This window comes from Oncorhynchus tshawytscha, linkage group LG31, assembly GCF_018296145.1.
Source record: "Oncorhynchus tshawytscha isolate Ot180627B linkage group LG31, Otsh_v2.0, whole genome shotgun sequence".
In the NCBI taxonomy this organism is placed as follows: domain Eukaryota; kingdom Metazoa; phylum Chordata; class Actinopteri; order Salmoniformes; family Salmonidae; genus Oncorhynchus; species Oncorhynchus tshawytscha.
In genome coordinates this window covers 40,611,149-40,630,250 of record NC_056459.1, presented here as the reverse complement: position 1 = coordinate 40,630,250, position 19,102 = coordinate 40,611,149, and the positions used below count along the sequence as shown (strand labels likewise).

Below are 19,102 nucleotides of genomic sequence, written 5' to 3'. Positions count from 1 at the left end.
TGGAGGTGTACCTGTGGATGTATTTCAAGGCCTAACTTCAAAGTCAGTGCCTCTTTGCTTGACATCATGGGAAAATCAAAAGAAATCAGCCAAGACCTCAAAAGAATTGTAGACCTCCACAAGTCTGGTTCATCCTTTGGAGCAATTTCCAAACGCCTGAAGGTACCATATTCATCTGTACAAACAATAGTATGCAAGTATAAACACCATGGGACCACACAGCCGTCATACCACTCAGGAAGGAGACGTGTTCTGTCTCTTAGAGATGAGTGATTAACAACTGTTTTCTACTGTAAGACAGTGGGCTGCCTAGTGATTAACAACTGTTTTCTACTGTAAGGCAGTGGGCTGCCTAGTGATTAACAACTGTTTTCTACTGTAAGGCAGTGGGCTGCCTAGTGATTAACAACTGTTTCCTACTGTAAGGCAGTTGGCTGCCTAATGATTAACAACTGTTTCCTACTGTAAGACAGTGGGCTGCCTAGTGATTAACTGTTTCCTACTGTAAGACAGTGGGCTGCTGTTATGAGAATTATGTTCTCAAGGTACATAACCCAATTCAATTATACTACTCAGTCTGCAACCTAGAATTGGCAAGATACTGGTCGAATGAAACAGACGGAGGCCCAGCTAAATAGTCAAAAAAGTTATTTCATGAGAGCGCTGGTCTGTTGTACAAAACCATTCATTTTATACTGGCTTCTTACGCACATACTTTCACACACAAACATTAGGTATCCTACGCACACACTGTCCTGCTACCCAGCCGACAAAGATTAGGGGAGTCCGTGAGAATCACTCCCCGTCCTCCCTCAAGACAGGGAGACCCTGGGAAGTACTCTGTGGCCCCCAGCCAAGGTCGGCACCGAATCTTGCTCAGACGTTCTGTTTTTAAGATACTACAATAGACATATATTGTACAGATATATTGTTATACCCTAATTCTGACTAAAAACTACACTCACGGATGTATAATTCGACTGACTAAAACCACATACATCATTAGAATAATCTCATGATTCTAATTAATTTCATACAATCATATGGTTTCAGGGTGGAATATTCTAATCATTCATTTAAACATATAAATCCCATTGACAGCTGCCTAGTGATTGATAACATTGTAACTCCGATGTGAATAGTTGGCAACGATATTTTGTTTCCAAGCTCAACTGAAATGCACCAATTGTGCATGATACACATTACTTACGCTAATCTATCAATCCACTCCATCCTACCTAGTGGTTAGAGCGTTGGGCTAGTAACCGAAAGGTTGAAAGTTCAAATCCCCGAGCTGACAAGGTACAAATCTGTGGTTCTGCCCCTGAACAAGGCAGTTAACCCACTGTTCCTAGGCCGTCATTGAAAATAAGAATTTCTTCTTAACTGACTTGCCTAGTTAAATAAAGGTAAAATAAAAACCTGACACATGTTGATCTTATCCAGAGAGGCAGCACAACTGCTAGGACGTGCCTGACCAACACAATTTGCCTCTAATTTACTTGCGTTTACGGTGGAACTTTGTCTGCTCAAAGTTGTCCGGGAAGTCAAAACGGGAAGCGGGAAGTCAAAACTGTCCAACTCCTTGGAGCAGCTTGATGCTCATCAGCCTCGCTACGTTGTCCTGAAGGACTGATCTGGAGGCAGTCTTCACTCTGTTTTGGTGAAGAATCCCCTCTCGGGGGGCACACTGCAAACGGATAATCAGCACAATCTTACGCAGTAGGGGTACACTTAGCTGAAGTCCTTTTATGAGGACCTCACCTCTTCTGCATGAGTAAAAATAGAAGCACACACACATGCAGCTTGAGGATTTATCCTGTGAAGAATATCATCCACTGCTATTCCTGACAGTTTGGCTGGCAACCATTGTATTTATTGTCAAAAACAGCATTTACCAGCTAACGGAACCCTGCAACAAACATGTTGGGCAACATATGATTACAAAAATAACGATCCACTGTCTAACTTTAGCTGAGCTCTAGTTGGAAGTAGGAGCTTAGTTGTTCATTAAGATCAGGGTCATCCTTAATGAGGCTTTTAGTTTGGTTTGGATGGGTTTGGTTTATCTATCTGGGGGCTGCTGCAGTCCGTAATCCCCCTGTGTTAAAGTCTGTGACGTCCCTGTTACTGACATCCTCTCTTTCCTCTCCTCCTTTACCCTCACCACCTCCCCCCTCTCCTCCTCTTGTCTCGTCATCCATCTCCTTCCTCTTCATCCCTCTCCTCCTCCTTCATCCCTCTTCTTCCTACCTCTCCGCTTTCTCTTCTTCCCCTCTCTTCCTCCAACTCATCTTCTCTTCCTCCTCCCTCTCCTCTCAGATTCACAATCGCTATGAAGGAAAGGACATCTCCAAACATAAGAGGAACTTGGTGATAGCAGGTGGCGTGACCTTATCTGTCATTGTCTCCCCCGTGGTGGCAGCAGTTACTGTTGGTAAGTCCCTCTCCCTAGTGCTCTTATCATATCTAGAGGTTAGTTGAGTTAAAATGTTAACTGGTCTCTATACCAGACAAGCCATCTTCAATATCCTCTGTCACTCCCAGGGGAGCGTTGTATGATATTCTTCTTTAGTATGTCATTCAGATCCACGATTAGCAGGAGCTTCTGTGCTTTCTGATTGTGTCTCCAGGTATCGGCGTGCCCATCATGCTGGCATACGTCTACGGGGTGGTGCCCATCTCTCTATGTCGCAGCGGTGGGTGTGGCGTCTCCGCCGGTAACGGGAAAGGGGTCCGCATCGATTTTGATGACGAGAATGAGATGAACGTCGGAAGTGCAGCGGCTGCAACTGGTGAGTCATCTCCGCCACCACTCATCTCCGCCCACCACCACTCATCTCCTCCCACCACCACTCATCTCCGCCCACCACCACTCATCTCCGCCCACCACCACTCATCTCCGCCCACCACCACTCATCTCCGCCCACCACCACTCATCTCCGCCCACCACCACTCATCTCCGCCCACCACCACTCATCTCCACTCACCACCACTCATCTCCACTCACCACCACTCATCTCCACTCACCACCACTCATCTCCACTCACCACCACTCATCTCCACTCACCACCACTCATCTCCACTCACCACCACTCATCTCCACTCACCACCACTCATCTCCACTCACCACCACTCATCTCCACTCACCACCACTCATCTCCACTCACCACCACTCATCTCCACTCACCACCACTCATCTCCACTCACCACCACTCATCTCCACTCACCACCACTCATCTCCACTCACCACCACTCATCTCCACTCACCACCACTCATCTCCACTACCCATCTCACTCATCTCCACTACCCATCTCCACTCGCCACCACCCATCTCCACTCGCCACCACCCATCTCCACTCGCCACCACCCATCTCCACTCGCCACCACCCATCTCCACTCGCCACCACCCATCTCCACTCGCCACCACCCATCTCCACTCGCCACCACCCATCTCCACTCGCCACCACCCATCTCCACTCGCCACCACCCATCTCCACTCGCCACCACCCATCTCCACTCGCCACCACCCATCTCCACTCGCCACCACCCATCTCCACTCGCCACCACCCATCTCCACTCGCCACCACCCATCTCCACTCGCCACCACCCATCTCCACTCGCCACCACCCATCTCCACTCGCCACCACCCATCTCCACTCGCCACCACCCATCTCCACTCGCCACCAACCACCTCCACTCGCCACCAACCACCATCTCCACTCACCACCATCCACCATCTCCACTCACCACTCACCCACCACCATCCACCACCACTCATCACCACCACCACTCATCACCACCACCACTCATCTCCACCACCACTCATCTCCACCACCACTCATCTCCACCACCACTCATCTCCACCACCACTCATCTCCACTCACCACCACTCATCTCCACCACCACTCATCTCCACTCACCACCACTCATCTCCACTCACCACCACTCATCTCCACTCACCACCACTCATCTCCACTCACCACCACTCATCTCCACTCACCACCACTCATCTCCACTCACCACCACTCATCTCCACTCACCACCACTCATCTCCACTCACCACCACTCATCTCCACTCACCACCACTCATCTCCACTCACCACCACTCATCTCCACTCACCACCACTCATCTCCACTCACCACCACTCATCTCCACTCACCACCACTCATCTCCACTCACCACCACTCATCTCCACTCACCACCACTCACCATCACTCATCTCCACTCGCCATCACTCATCTCCACTCGCCATCACTCATCTCCACTCGCCATCACTCATCTCCACTCGCCATCACTCATCTCCACTCGCCATCACTCATCTCCACTCGCCATCACCCATCTCCACTCGCCATCACTCATCTCCACTCGCCATCACTCATCTCCACTCGCCATCACTCATCTCCACTCGCCATCACCCATCTCCACTCGCCACCACCCATCTCCACTCGCCACCACCCATCTCCACTCGCCACCACCCATCTCCACTCACCACCAACCACCATCTCCACTCATCCACCACCATCCACCATCTCCACTCATCCACCACCATCCACCATCTCCACTCATCCACCACCACCACTCATCTCCACCACCACCCATCTCCACCACCACCCATCTCCACCACCACCCATCTCCACCACCACTCATCTCCACTCATCTCCACCCACCACTCATCTCCACCACCACTCATCTCCACCCACTACCACCCATCTCCACCACCACTCATCTCCTCCACCACCATCACCACTCACCTCTCACCTTCTCCACCACCTCATCACCACCACTCACCTCTCACCTTCTCCACCACCACTCACCACCTCTACCACCACCACTCACCTCAACCACCACTCACCTCTCACCTTCTCCACCACTTATCTCCTCCACCACCTCATCACCACCACCTCCACCTCTCACCTTCTCCACCACCTCATCACCACCACTCACCTCTAACCTTCTCTACCACTTATCTCCACCACCACCTCATCACCACTCTCCACCACCACCTCTCACCTTCTCCACCACCCACATTCACCACCTTCTCCACCACTTATCTCCTCATCCACCTCATCACCACCATCACCACTCACCTCCACCACCACCTCTCACCTTCTCCACCACCTCATCACCACCACTCACCTCTCACCTTCTCCACCACTTATCTCCTCCACCACCTGATCACCACCACCACCTCATCACCACCATCACCACTCACCTCCACCACCACCTCTCACCTTCTCCACCACCTCATCACCACCACTCACCTCTCACCTTCTCCACCACTCATCTCCTCCACCACCATCACCACTCATCTCCTCCACCACCTCATCACCACTCACCTCCACCACCTCTCACCTTCTCCACCACCTCATCACCACCACTCACCTCTCACCTTCTCCACCACCACTCACCACCTCTACCACCACCACCACTCACCTCAACCACCACTCACCTCTCACCTTCTCCACCACTTATCTCCTCCACCACCTCATCACCACCACCACCTCATCACCACTCACCACCACCTCTCACCTCCACCACCACCTCTCACCTTCTCCACCACCACTCACCACCTCTACCACCACCACTCACCTCAACCACCACTCACCTCTCACCTTCTCCACCACTTATCTCCTCCACCACCTCATCACCACTCACCTCCTCCACCACCTCATCACCACTCACCACCACCACCACCTCTCACCTTCTCCACCACCTCATCCTCACCACTCACCTCTCACCTTCTCCACCACTTATCTCCTCCACCACCTCATCACCACCTTTCACCTTCTCCACCACCCACCTTCACCACCACTTATCTCCTCCACCACCTCATCATCACCACTCACCTCCACCACCACCTCTCACCTTCTCCACCACCTCATCACCACCACTCACCTCTCACCTTCTCCACCACTCACCTCCACCACCACTCACCACTCATCTCCACCACCACTCACCACTCATCTACTCCACCACCACTCACCACTCATCTACTCCACCACTCACCACCACCATTACCACTCATCTCCTCTCACCATCACCACTCATCTCCACCACTCACCTCTCACCTTCTCCACCACCTCATCACCACCACTCACCTCTCACCTTCTCCACCACTCACCTCCACCACCACCTCATCACCACCACTCACCTCTCACCTTCTCCACCACCACTCACCTCTCACCTTCTCCACCACTCACCTCTCACCTTCTCCACCACCACTCACCTCCCACCACCACCTCTCACCTCTCACCTCATCTCCACCATCACCACCATCTCCACCACCACCCATCACCACTCACCTCCACCCCCTCTCACCTTCTCCTCCACCCTCACCTCTCACCTTCTCCACCATCACCACTCATCTCCACCACCACCCTCATCACCACTCACCTTCTCCACCCCCTCCTCCACCACCTCATCACCACCACCACCTCCATCACCACCACTCACCTTCTCACTTATCTCTCCACCACCTCATCACCATCTCACCTCCACCACCACTCACCACCTCTCACCTCCACCACCACCACTCCACCACCACCTCTCACCTTCTCCCACCACCTCTCATCTCCTCCACCACCTCATCACCACCACCACCTCCACCACCACTTCATCACCACCACTCACCTCTAACCTTCTCTACCACTTATCTCCTCCACCACCTCATCACCACTCACCACCACCTCTCACCTCCACCACCACCTCTCACCTCCACCACCACCTCTCACCTCCACCACCACCTCTCACCTCCACCACCACCTCTCACCTCCACCACCATCACCACTCATCTCCTCCACCACCATCCACCCACCTCATCACCACCTCTCACCTTCTCCACCACTTATCTCTCCACCACCTCATCACCACCACCACCTCCACCTCCACACCACTCATCTTCCACCACCCACCTTCACCACCTTCTTCTTATCTCCACCACCTCATCACCACCACCACCTCATCACCACTCACCTCCACCACCACCTCTAACCTTCTCACCACTTATCTCCTCCACCACCTCATCACCACTCACCACCACCTCCACCTCCACCACCACCTCTCACCTCCACCACCACCTCTCACCTCCACCACCACCTCTCACCTCCACCACCACCATCACACTCATCTCCTCCACCACCATCACCACTCATCTCCACCACCTCATCACCACCTCTCACCTTCTCCACCACTTATCTCCTCCACCACCTCATCACCACCACCACCTCTCACCTCCACCACCACCTCTCACCTTCTCCACCACCCACCTTCACCACCTTCTCCACCACTTATCTCCTCCACCACCTCATCACCACCACCACCTCATCACCACTCACCACCACCTCTCACCTCCACCACCACCTCTCACCTCCACCACCACTTATCTCCTCCACCACCTCATCACCACTCACCTCCACCACCACCTCTCACCTTCTCCACCACCTCATCACCACCTCTCACCTTCTCCACCACCACTCACCTCCATCACCACTCACCTCTCACCTTCTCCACCACTCACCTCCACCACCACTCACCACTCATCTCCTCCACCACCACTCATCTCCTCCACCACCTCACCACCACTACCACTCATCTCCTCCACCACCACATCACCACTCATCTCCTCCACCACCATCACCACTCATCTCCACCACCTCATCACCACTCATCTCCACCACCTCATCACCACTCATCACCACTCACCTCCACCACCACCTCATCACCACTCACCTCCACCACCTCTCACCTTCTCCACCACTCACCTCTCACCTTCTCCACCACCACTCACCTCAACCACCACTCACCTCTCACCTTCTCCACCACTTATCTCCTCCACCACCTCATCACCACCACTCACCTCTAACCTTCTCTACCACTTATCTCCTCCACCACCTCATCACCACTCACCACCACCTCTCACCTCCACCACCTCTCACCTTCTCCACCACCCACCTTCACCACCTTCACCACTTATCTCCTCCACCACCTCATCACCACTCACCTCCACCACCACCTCTCACCTTCTCCACCACCTCATCACCACCACTCACCTCTCACCTTCTCCACCACTTATCTCCTCCACTACCTCATCACCACCACTCACCTCTCACCTTCTCCACCACCACTCACCACCTCAACCACCACTCACCTCCACCACCACCTCTCACCTTCTCCACCACCTCATCACCACCACTCACCTCACCTTCTCCACCACCACTCACCTCCATCACCACTCACCTCTCACCTTCTCCACCACTCACCTCCACCACCACTCACCACTCATCTCCTCCACCACCACTCACCACTCATCTCCTCCACCACCTCATCACCACCATCACCACTCACCTCCACCACCACCTCTCACCTTCTCCACCACCTCATCACCACCACTCACCTCTCACCTTCTCCACCACTTATCTCCTCCACCACCTCATCATCACCACTGACCTCCACCACCACCTCTCACCTTCTCCACAACCTCATCACCACCACTCACCTCTCACCTTCTCCACCACCACTCACCTCAACCACCACTCACCTCTCACCTTCTCCACCACTTATCTCCTCCACCACTTATCTCCTCCACCACCTCATCACCACTCACCTCCACCACCACCTCTCACCTTCTCCACCACCTCATCATCACCACCACTCACCTCACCTTCTCCACCACCACTCACCTCCATCACCACTCACCTCTCACCTTCTCCACCACTCACCTCCACCACCACTCACCTCTCACCTTCTCCACCACTCACCACCACCACCACTCACCACTCATCTCCTCCACCACCTCACCACCACCATTACCACTTATCTCCTCCACCACCATCACCACTCATCTCCATCACCACTCACCTCCACCACCTCTCACCTTCTCCACCACCTCATGACCACCACTCACCTCTCACCTTCTCCACCACTTATCTCCTCCACCACCTCATCACCACCACCACCTCATCACCACTCACCACCACCTCTCACCTCCACCACCACCTCTCACCTTCTCCACCACCACTCACCACCTCTACCACCACCACTCACCTCAACCACCACTCACCTCTCACCTTCTCCACCACTTATCTCCTCCACCACTTATCTCCTCCACCACCTCATCACCACTCACCTCCACCACCACCTCTCACCTTCTCCACCACCTCATCACCACCACTCACCTCACCTTCTCCACCACCACTCACCTCCATCACCACTCACCTCTCACCTTCTCCACCACTCACCTCCACCACCACTCACCACTCATCTCCTCCACCACCACTCACCACTCATCTCCTCCACCACCACTCACCATCTCCACCACCACCACCTCACCACTCACCTCCACCACCTCTCACCTTCTCCACCACCTCATCACCACCACTCACCTCATCTTCTCCACCACTCACCTTCTCCACCACCTCATCACCACCACCACCACCTCATCACCACTCACCACCTCTACCACCACCACTCACCTCCACCACCACTCACCACTCATCTCCTCCACCACCACTCACCACTCATCTCCTCCACCACCACTCACCACTCATCTCCTCCACCACCACTCACCACTCATCTCCTCCACCACCACTCACCACTCATCTCCTCCACCACCACTCACCACTCATCTCCACCACCTCATCACCACCACTCACCTCTCACCTTCTCCACCACCACTCACCTCTCACCTTCTCCACCACCACTCACCTCCCACCTTCTCCACCACTCACCTCCACCACCACTCACCACTCATCTCCTCCACCACCACTCACCACTCATCTCCTCCACCACCTCACCACCATCACCACTCATCTCCACTCATCTCCACCACCTCATCACCATCACCACTCATCTCCACCACCACCTCATCACCACTCACCTCCACCACCACCTCTCACCTTCTCCACCACCTCATCACCACCACTCACCTCTCACCTTCTCCACCACCACTCACCTCTATCACCACTCACCTCTCACCTTCTCCACCACCACTCACCTCTATCACCACTCACCTCTCACCTTCTCCACCACCACTCACCTCTATCACCACTCACCTCTCACCTTCTCCACCACCACTCACCTCTATCACCACTCACCTCTCACCTTCACCACCACTCTTCTCCTCCACCACCATTACCACTCTTCTCCTCCACCACCATTACCACTCTTCTCCTCCACCACCATTACCACTCATTTCATCTCCACCACCATTACCACTCATCTCCTCCACCACCTCATTACCACTCATCTCCTCCACCACCTCATTACCACTCATCTCCTCCACCACCTCATTACCACTCATCTCCTCCACCACCTCATCACCACTCATCTCCTCCACCACCTCATCACCTGATCAGGTGATGGTGAAAAATCTATCTTTGGGCCCTGTTCAGTAGACAAAAAGATAATGATAATATGTTACTGAGAACAAACGTCCTTCTGAACATTATCCACAATGTTGTGTCCCGCTGAACATGGCCCTGTGTAATGTGGCATCTGAAGTGACAGGTATTATATTATTCTCCTCAGACGCCACATCGGTGGCAGAGACCAGACACAACCCCAGCATTGGAGAGGGCAGTGTGGGGGGCATGACAGGCAGTCTGAGTGCCAGCGGGAGCCACATGGACCGGATGGGCGCCATGAGGGACAACCTGAGTGAGAATGCCTCCACCATGGCTCTGGCTGGGGCCAGCATCACCGGATCTCTGTCTGGCAGCGCCATGGTCAACTGTTATAACAGGTAGGGTACTAGAGTGGAGAAGCAAGAATCCCTTTAACTTACTGTTCAGAATAATTCAGGCTTCTTTAGAAGTCTGTCTTTGATTTCATAGATTTTCATCAAGGATCTCTCTCTACTTTCTTCCGTTCGTCTTTCCCTCGATCCAGACTAGTCTCCCAGTCCCTGCCGCTTAAAAACATCCCCACAGTATGATGCTGCCACCACCATGCTTCACCGTAGGGATGGTGCCAGTTTTCCTCCAAACGTGACGCTTGGCGTTCAGGCCAAAGAGTTCAATCTTGGTTTCATCAGACCAGAGAATCTTTAGCTGCCTTTTGGTGTAGTCCAAGCGGGCCGCCATGCCTTTTACTGAGGAGTGGCGTGCGTCTGGCCACTCTACCATAAAGGCCTGATTTGGTGGAATGCTGCAGAGATGGGAGAACCTTCCAGAAGGACAACCATCTCCACAGAGAAACTCTTTAGCTCTGTCAGTGACCATCGGGTTCTTGGTCACCTCCCTGACCAAGGCCCTTCTCCCCCGATTGATCAGTTTGGCCAGGTGGCCAGCTCTTGGATCTGGGTGAAGGAGAAATGGGGAGGGCTTGGGCAAGTTGCTGTGGGGGGTGCAGGGCTGTTGACCTGGGCAGGGGTAGCCAGGTGGAAAGCATGGCCAGCTGTAGAAAAATGTTTGATTATCGTAGATTTATCAATGGTGACAATGTTTCCTAGCCTCAGTGCAGTGGGCACCTGGGAGTTGTCCCAGAACTTTTGGGAGTTTGTGCTACAGGATGCAAATTTCTGTTTGAAAAAGCTTGCCTTTACTTTCCTAACTTCCCTGAAAAGTTGCATATCGCCGGGGCTATTCGATGCTAATGCAGTACGCCACAGGATGTTTTTGTGCTGGTCAAGGGCGGTCTGGTCTGGAGTGAACCATGGGCTATATCTGTTCCTAGTTCTAAATCTTTTGAATGAGGCATGCTTATTTAAGATGGTGAGGAAGGCACTTTTAAAGAATAACCAGGCATCCTCTACTGATGGGATGAGGTCAATATCCTCCCAGGATACCCCGGCCAGGTCGATTAGAAAGACCTGCTCGCTGAAGTGTTTTAGGGAGCGTTTAACAGTGATGAGGACTCATTACGGATGCAGGCAATGAGGCAGTGATCGGTGAGATCCTGGTTGAAGACAGCAGAGGTGTATTTAGAGGGCAGGTTGGTCAGGATGATATCTATGAGGGTGTCTGTGTTTACAGATTTAGGGTTGTACCTGGTCGGTTCCATGATAATTTGGGTGAGATTGAGGGCATCTAGCTTAGATTGTAGGACTGCCGGGGTAAGCATATCCCAGTTTAGGTCACCTAACATTACAAACGCTGAAGATAAATGGGGGGGCAATTAATTCACATATGGTGTCCAGGGCACTGCTGGGTCAAAAACAAGACTTGTTTCTGAAAAGGTGCATTTTTAAAAGTAGAAGCTCTAACTGTTTGGGCACAGACCTGGATGGTATGACAGAACTCTGCAACTCCTCCCCCTTTTTTCAGTTCTATCTTGACGGAAAATGTTGTAGTTAGGGATGGAAATCTCAGAATTTTTGGTGGTCTTCCTTAAGCCAGGATTCAGACACGGCAAGGACATCAGGGTTGGCGGAGTGTGCTAAAGCAGTGAGTAAAACAAACTTAGGGAGGAGGCTTCTGATGTTGACATGCATGAAACCAAGGCTTATACGGTTACGGAAGTCAACAAATGAGAGCGCCTGGGGAATAGGTGTAGTACTCGGGGCTACAGGTCCCTGGGTTAACCTCCACATCACCAGAGGAGGAGTAGGATAAGGGTGCGGCTAAAGGCTATCAAAACTGGTCATCTAGTATGTTCGGAACAGAGTAAAAGGAGCAGATTTCTGGGTGTGGTAGAATATATTCAAGGCTTAATGTACAGACAAGGGTATGGTAGGATGTGCGTACAGTGGAGGTATCAAATCAAATCAAATTTTATTTGTCACATACACATGGTTAGCAGATGTTAATGCGAGTGTAGCGAAATGCTTGTAAGGAACGCGAAGCGAGGCGGCCATCTCTGTCGGCGCCGGAAGTACGGCGCCGGTAATCTCTGTCGGCGCCGGTAAACCTAGGCGTTGAGTGACGATGGCAGGTTTCATCTCTGGAGGGGACAAGTTTATCCAGGTGAGGTCCGCATCTGTGTGGGGTGGGATGAAAGAGCTATTTAAGGCATTTTGAGCATGACTGAGGGCTCTAAAGTGAAACAAAACAGTAAAAACTAGCCAAGACAGCAGTAGACAAGGCATATTGACATTAGAGAGAGGCAAAAAGCAATCACAGGTGTTGATCAGGAGAGCTAAGACGACAACGGGTAAATGGTGATGAACGGGCAGAGGGTCAGTGAGGTACATACAGGACCTGAGTTTGAGGCTGGGGCAGACAGATAAACAAAATGAGGTACCGTGTTATTGAAACAGTCCAGGCGGCATCAGCTGTGTAGCCGAGTGATCATAGGGTCAAAAGAGCAGCAATAGGTGAGTCAGGGTGCTGTTCGGTAGTCATTACTACGCTAGGTGAGTCAGGGTGCCGTTCGGTAGTCATTACTACGCTAGGCAAGCAGGGGACACAGCGTTCAGAAAAGCTAACAGGCTGGGGCTAGTGGATGGTTCTTCGGCGACATTGTTACAGAATAGCCTGTTGAGACCACATCGGGCGATCATGTCGGCAGTCCAGTCGTGATGGATCGGTGGGGCTCCGTGCCGACAATAAAGGGTCCAGGCCAATTGGCAAAGGAGGTATTGTAGCCCTAGAATTAGTTGGTATATGGGCCTGGCTCGAGGCTCGCTCAAGGCTAACTGGTGCTTGCTTTGGGACAGAAGCGTTAGCGAACAGTAGCCACTCGTTTGCAGCTAGCTAGCTGCGATGATCCGGTGTAATGATCCAGAGCGGCAGGAATCGGTGATGTGGTAGAGAGAAGCAGTCCGATATGCTCTGGGTTGATATCGCACTGTGCAGACTGGCTGGTGTTTTCTGAGCTAAGGCTGGCTGATGATGGGGTAAAAAGGAGAGGACTGCTTGCCGTGGCTAACAAAGACTATTAGCTAGTTAGCTGGCTAGAGGACCGCTAGCCATGGCTAATAAAGACTAGGTGCTAGTTAGCTGGCTAGAGGACCGCTAGCCATGGCTAATAAAGACTAGGTGCTAGTTAGCTGGCTAGAGGACCGCTAGCCATGGCTAATAAAGACTAGGTGCTAGTTAGCTGGCTAGAGGACCGCTAGCCATGGCTAATAAAGACTAGGTTCTAGTTAGCTGGCTAGAGGACCGCTAGCCATGGCTAATAAAGACTAGGTTCTAGTTAGCTGGCTAGCACCTGATGGAAGTTCCAGTTATAAGGAATGAAAATAGCAGATCCGTACCACATTGGGTGAGGAAAGTATAATTAGTTCGTAGATAGAAAGTAAAATTAAGATATATACGCGAAAGACTGGCTATTTACACGGGATAAGACAGACAAACACACACGTCCTACTGCAGCGCCATCTTGGATTTTTTTTAAATGTAAAGTTCTGGAATGGCCTAGTGAAAGACTTAATCCCGATTTGAGATGTTGTGGACCTGAAACGAGCAGTTCATGCTCGAAAACTGACATGTTGCTGATTTACAGCAGTTCTGCATGGAAGAGTGGGCCATAATTCCTCCAATGATGTGAGAGACTGATCAACAACTACAGGAAGTGTTTGGTTGGAGTCAGTGCAGCTAAAGGAGGCACAACCAGTTAGTGAGAGTAAGGGGACAAATACTTTTTCACACAGGAGTGCTGGTGTTGCATATCTTTATTTATAAAACAAAAGTAATACGTATTCAAATGTTGTGCCATCTATCTGTCCTTCCTCCTCACAACACTATCTCTGTCCTTCCTCACAACACTGTCTGATGTTTATCTCCTTCTCTACCCAGGTTGGAGGTCCAGGCTGACGTTCAGAAGGAGCAGGGTAGTCTGAGTGGAGAGTCGGCCAATGTCAGCTTGGGGACCATCAGTGACAACACTAGCACCAAAGCAATGGCTGGATCCATTCTCAACTACATGCCTCTGGACAGGTCAGCACCCTCCGTAGCACTGGTTCAGTTCTGGTAGTTGACATTGTTGTCGTCTTCACAACTAGATGGTTTTGCAGTCACCAAATACTACTGTCCCTATTTGATCACCAATCACCAACCTGTTAGCATGTCTTGTTGTCATGGTTACATAGAACCGTCTGGAGGTGGTGTTAACATGTCTTGTTTTCATGGTTACAGAGAGGGTAATCTGGAGGTGGACATGGAGGGGAAGCAGGAGAAGAAACTACATCACCATAGCAACAGCAGCAGCCTGGACGACGCCAACGGCGAGGGGAGAGGGGTTGGAGTGTGTCCCTCCGGCTGCCCCCATGAGTCTCGCTCCTCCAAATGGGTGAAGGACCCCTCTTCCTCGGGGGGCAAGAAGAGCAAGGGCAAGCTGAGGACTAAGAAGACCAGCGGAGGAACTAAGATCCAGGAGACCCGTGAGGACATGGATGCTCAGCTCCTAGAGCAGCGCAGCACTAACTCCTCAGAGTTCGACTCCCTCAGCGGCTCCCTGCCCTCCGTAGCAGACTCCCACTGCAGCCACTTATCAGAGTTTAGCTGCTCTGATCCGGAGACCTCCAGACCTCCTCCTCTCACCCCCTGCTGCATTGACCTCCACCCCCAGCGCCCCCTCACCTCCCTGGGAACAGACCTGGTCACCGTCACCGCCCTGCCGGAGGTGGAGAACGACCATCTGGAGAACTGTCCCGCTGCATCCTCCTCCTCACCTTCCTCCGCGGCCCCCGTCTACACAGAAGGAGGGGTAGGAGGAGGTATGCTCCTCTACATCGCCGAGGAGAGCTTAGGGCTGATGAGGACGACGCAGGAGGAGCTGGACTCCCTCGCGGTGGAGGAGGTCCTGAAGGAGACCAATAACAACATGTTGGACGGAGGTGTCGTATCCCAGCAGCCTTCCAGCCCTGTGAGGAGTGGCTGCATTCAGACTGAGATATAAACTCTCCTGGCTGGCTGGCTGACTGACTGGCTGGCTGACTCCAGGGCTACTACTACAGACTGACCTAATATTTATGCCAGCTTTTTTCACAGCTAGCCTGAAATCCACTTCTGTTTACTGAGTGGGCAAGCTCGTTTTACAGAAGAGTAGAGAGAAAGACAGGACAGCAGAGGAGGAGAGGTGTTTTATCCATGTCTGCTAATATGAAAGATAAAATAATGTGATGGTTGAGGGTAGACTGGGTGGTGATACATGTGGAGGGATAAGGTAGACTGGGTGGTGATACATGTGGAGGGATAAGGTAGACTGGGTGGTGATACATGTGGAGGGATAAGGTAGACTGGGTGGTGATACATGTGGAGGGATAAGGTAGACTGGGTGGTGATACATGTGGAGGGATAAGGTAGACTGGGTGGTGATACATGTGGAGGGATAAGGTAGACTGGGTGGTGATACATGTGGAGGGATAAGGTAGACTGGGTGGTGATACATGTGGAGGGATAAGGTAGACTGGGTGGTGATACATGTGGAGGGATAAGGTAGACTGGGTGGTGATACATGTGGAGGGATAAGGTAGACTGGGTGGTGATACATGTGGAGGGATAAGGTAGACTGGGTGGTGATACAGGTGGAGGGATAAGGTAGACTGGGTGGTGATACAGGTGGAGGGATAAGGTAGACTGGGTGGTGATACATGTGGAGGGATAAGGTAGACTGGGTGGTGATACATGTGGAGGGATAAGGTAGACTGGGTGGTGATACAGGTGGAGGGATAAGGTAGACTGGGTGGTGATACAGGTGGAGGGATAAGGTAGACTGGGTGGTGATACAGGTGGAGGGATAAGGTAGACTGGGTGGTGATACAGGTGGAGGGATAAGGTAGACTGGGTGGTGATACATGTGGAGGGATAAGGTAGACTGGGTTGTGATACATGTGGAGGGACAAGGTAGACTGGAATAAGGTAGACTGGGTGGTGGTACAGGTGGAGGGATAAGGTAGACTGGGTGGTGATACAGGTGGAGGGATAAGGTAGACTGGGTGGTGATACATGTGGAGGGATAAGGTAGACTGGGTGGTGATACATGTGGAGGGATAAGGTAGACTGGGTGGTGATACATGTGGAGGGATAAGGTAGACTGGGTGGTGATACAGGTGGAGGAATAAGGTAGACTGGGTGGTGATACAGGTGGAGGGATAAGGTAGACTGGGTGGTGATACATGTGGAGGGATAAGGTAGACTGGGTGGTGATACATGTGGAGGGATAAGGTAGACTGGGTGGTGATACATGTGGAGGGATAAGGTAGACTGGGTGGTGATACATGTGGAGGGATAAGGTAGACTGGGTGGTGATACATGTGGAGGGATAAGGTAGACTGGGTGGCGATACATGTGGAGGGATAAGGTAGACTGGGTTGTGATACATGTGGAGGGACAAGGTAGACTGGAATAAGGTAGACTGGGTGGTGGTACAGGTGGAGGAATAAGGTAGACTGGGTAGTGATACAGGTGGAGGAATAAGGTAGACTGGGTGGTGATACAGGTGGAGGAATAAGGTAGACTGGTTGGTGATACAGGTGGAGGAATAAGGTAGACTGGTTGGTGATACAGGTGGAGGAATAAGGTAGACTGGTTGGTGATACAGGTGGAGGAATAAGTTAGACTGGGTGGTGGTACAGGTGGAGGAATAAGGTAGGCTGGGTGGTGATACAGGTGGAGGGATAAGGTAGACAGGCTATAGGGAGGGAGAAAGCTTTCCTACTGGTTTAAGGGTTTTATTCATATAGAAGAGATGTTGGCAGTCTGGATGGGAAGTCTTGATTAAATCTCATGTCCGGAGTGTTTTTGGTCGGTGGTAACATTTAGATGGCCCAAGGCGCATGGAAAGTTCCAGTTAAATGTACGGGGACAGAGTACGAGGTGTATGGCAGGTGTATCAGTGGGGTGATGATGTAGCAGTGTTCTATACTAGCCTTCACATGGGGGACAGATTCTCCAGAAGGCCACACGACTGTCCATCCAGGAAGCTCCTATGGATCCGACTCAAAACGAACCCCGTCTCAGGTGGCATCATATTCACCATGTACTGCGTTACTAGATGAGTAGGGTTCCATTTGAGACAGACTTCTATGTCTGTGGTGAACAGCCAGCCAGTCGCATCACACCGCAGCAGAAAGGATTGTCAAGCTTCAGTTATAATATAAACCGGTCAGAGAAAAGGTCAAACTGACCTAAGAGGGACCAGTCAATAAGTCATTTTTATTTTTTCCATGATTCTATAAAAAAAATGAATATTACTTTTAAGATGTTGATGAATATTGTTTTGTAGTTTTAGTATTTTCCATGTTGAGCCCTGTGAGGTCAGATCCTGTGTTAGGGGAGGCCAGGGGGGGTTAGGGTGAGCAGAGTGAAGAAAGAGTCAACTAATTTAACCCTTTGTCTTCTTAAACAACACAGATTTTAACTGTCAGGATTGGATTTACAATATAAGTAAATATTCCAGAAAGAATCAGGCCTCAGAGTTGAGCTGGCCCATCAGTAGGAGGACAACAGCGGTCGTTTGGTATAAAGGGAGCGATAAGAGGTTGACTCTCTTTTCATTCTGTTATAGATCTACATCACTTCTAATTAAAAGGCTATGGTGATTTAAGCCTGAGTTCATGATCTGTGCTGTCTTCAACTCGTAGGTCATTATCACCAGTTAGAGGGGACAAGCCAGGCTAACGGTGATGCATTCAGGTCGTTTCAAACACCTCTCCATTGGAACCATGCAAATGAGGATTTTTCTACCTATGTTGCCTTTTTGAAAAAGCTGCTTTTGTCTGTTTGCACCTCATCCTGTCTCTTCAATAGATACAGGACTGTGTCCTATTCCCTGTGTAGTGCACTACTATGGGCCCTGGTCACTATATAGGGAATAGGGTGCCATCTGGGACGCAACCAAAGAAATGTAGAGAAAATCAGAATGTCTAAGTGTTGTTATCGCTACAGATCCTTTCTAACCATCCCGTCATCATTGTGTTTAGCAAGTCAAGATGCTAACCATCCCGTCATTGTGTTTAGCAAGTCAAGATGCTAACCATCCCATCATTGTGTTTAGCAAGTCGAGATGCTAACCATCCCGTCATTGTGTTTAGCAAGTCGAGATGCTAACCATCCCGTCATTGTGTTTAGCAAGTCAAGATGCTAACCATCCCGTCATTGTGTTTAGCAAGTCAAGATGCTAACCATCCCGTCATTGTGTTTAGCAAGTCAAGATGCTAACCATCCCGTCATTGTGTTTAGCAAGTCAAGATGCTAACCATCCCGTCATTGCGTTTAGCA

General features: G+C 51.4%; 1 protein-coding gene across 7 annotated transcripts in view; it reads left to right on the top strand.

The window, feature by feature from the left end:
• rnf19a (ring finger protein 19A, RBR E3 ubiquitin protein ligase) overlaps nucleotides 1-18,428 on the top strand; it is a 50,595-nt gene extending 32,167 nt beyond the window's left edge. The window contains exons 6-11 of one of the 7 annotated variants that reach the window (XR_006080483.1): nucleotides 2,323-2,437; nucleotides 2,634-2,795; nucleotides 10,530-10,743; nucleotides 14,678-14,818; nucleotides 15,017-16,012; nucleotides 16,047-18,428. Coding sequence is in view for 1 of the 7 variants with exons in the window: in XM_042309881.1 (XP_042165815.1) it covers nucleotides 2,323-2,437; nucleotides 2,634-2,795; nucleotides 10,530-10,743; nucleotides 14,678-14,818; nucleotides 15,017-15,779 (1,395 nt within the window). In the remaining 6 variants the exon portion in view is untranslated. Of the gene's footprint in view, nucleotides 1-2,322; nucleotides 2,438-2,633; nucleotides 2,796-10,529; nucleotides 10,744-14,677; nucleotides 14,819-15,016 lie in introns of all 7 variants that reach the window. The other 6 variants (XR_006080485.1, XR_006080484.1, XR_006080488.1 and 3 more) reach the window with 6 other exon arrangements.
• Nucleotides 18,429-19,102: the final 674 nt, after the last annotated feature.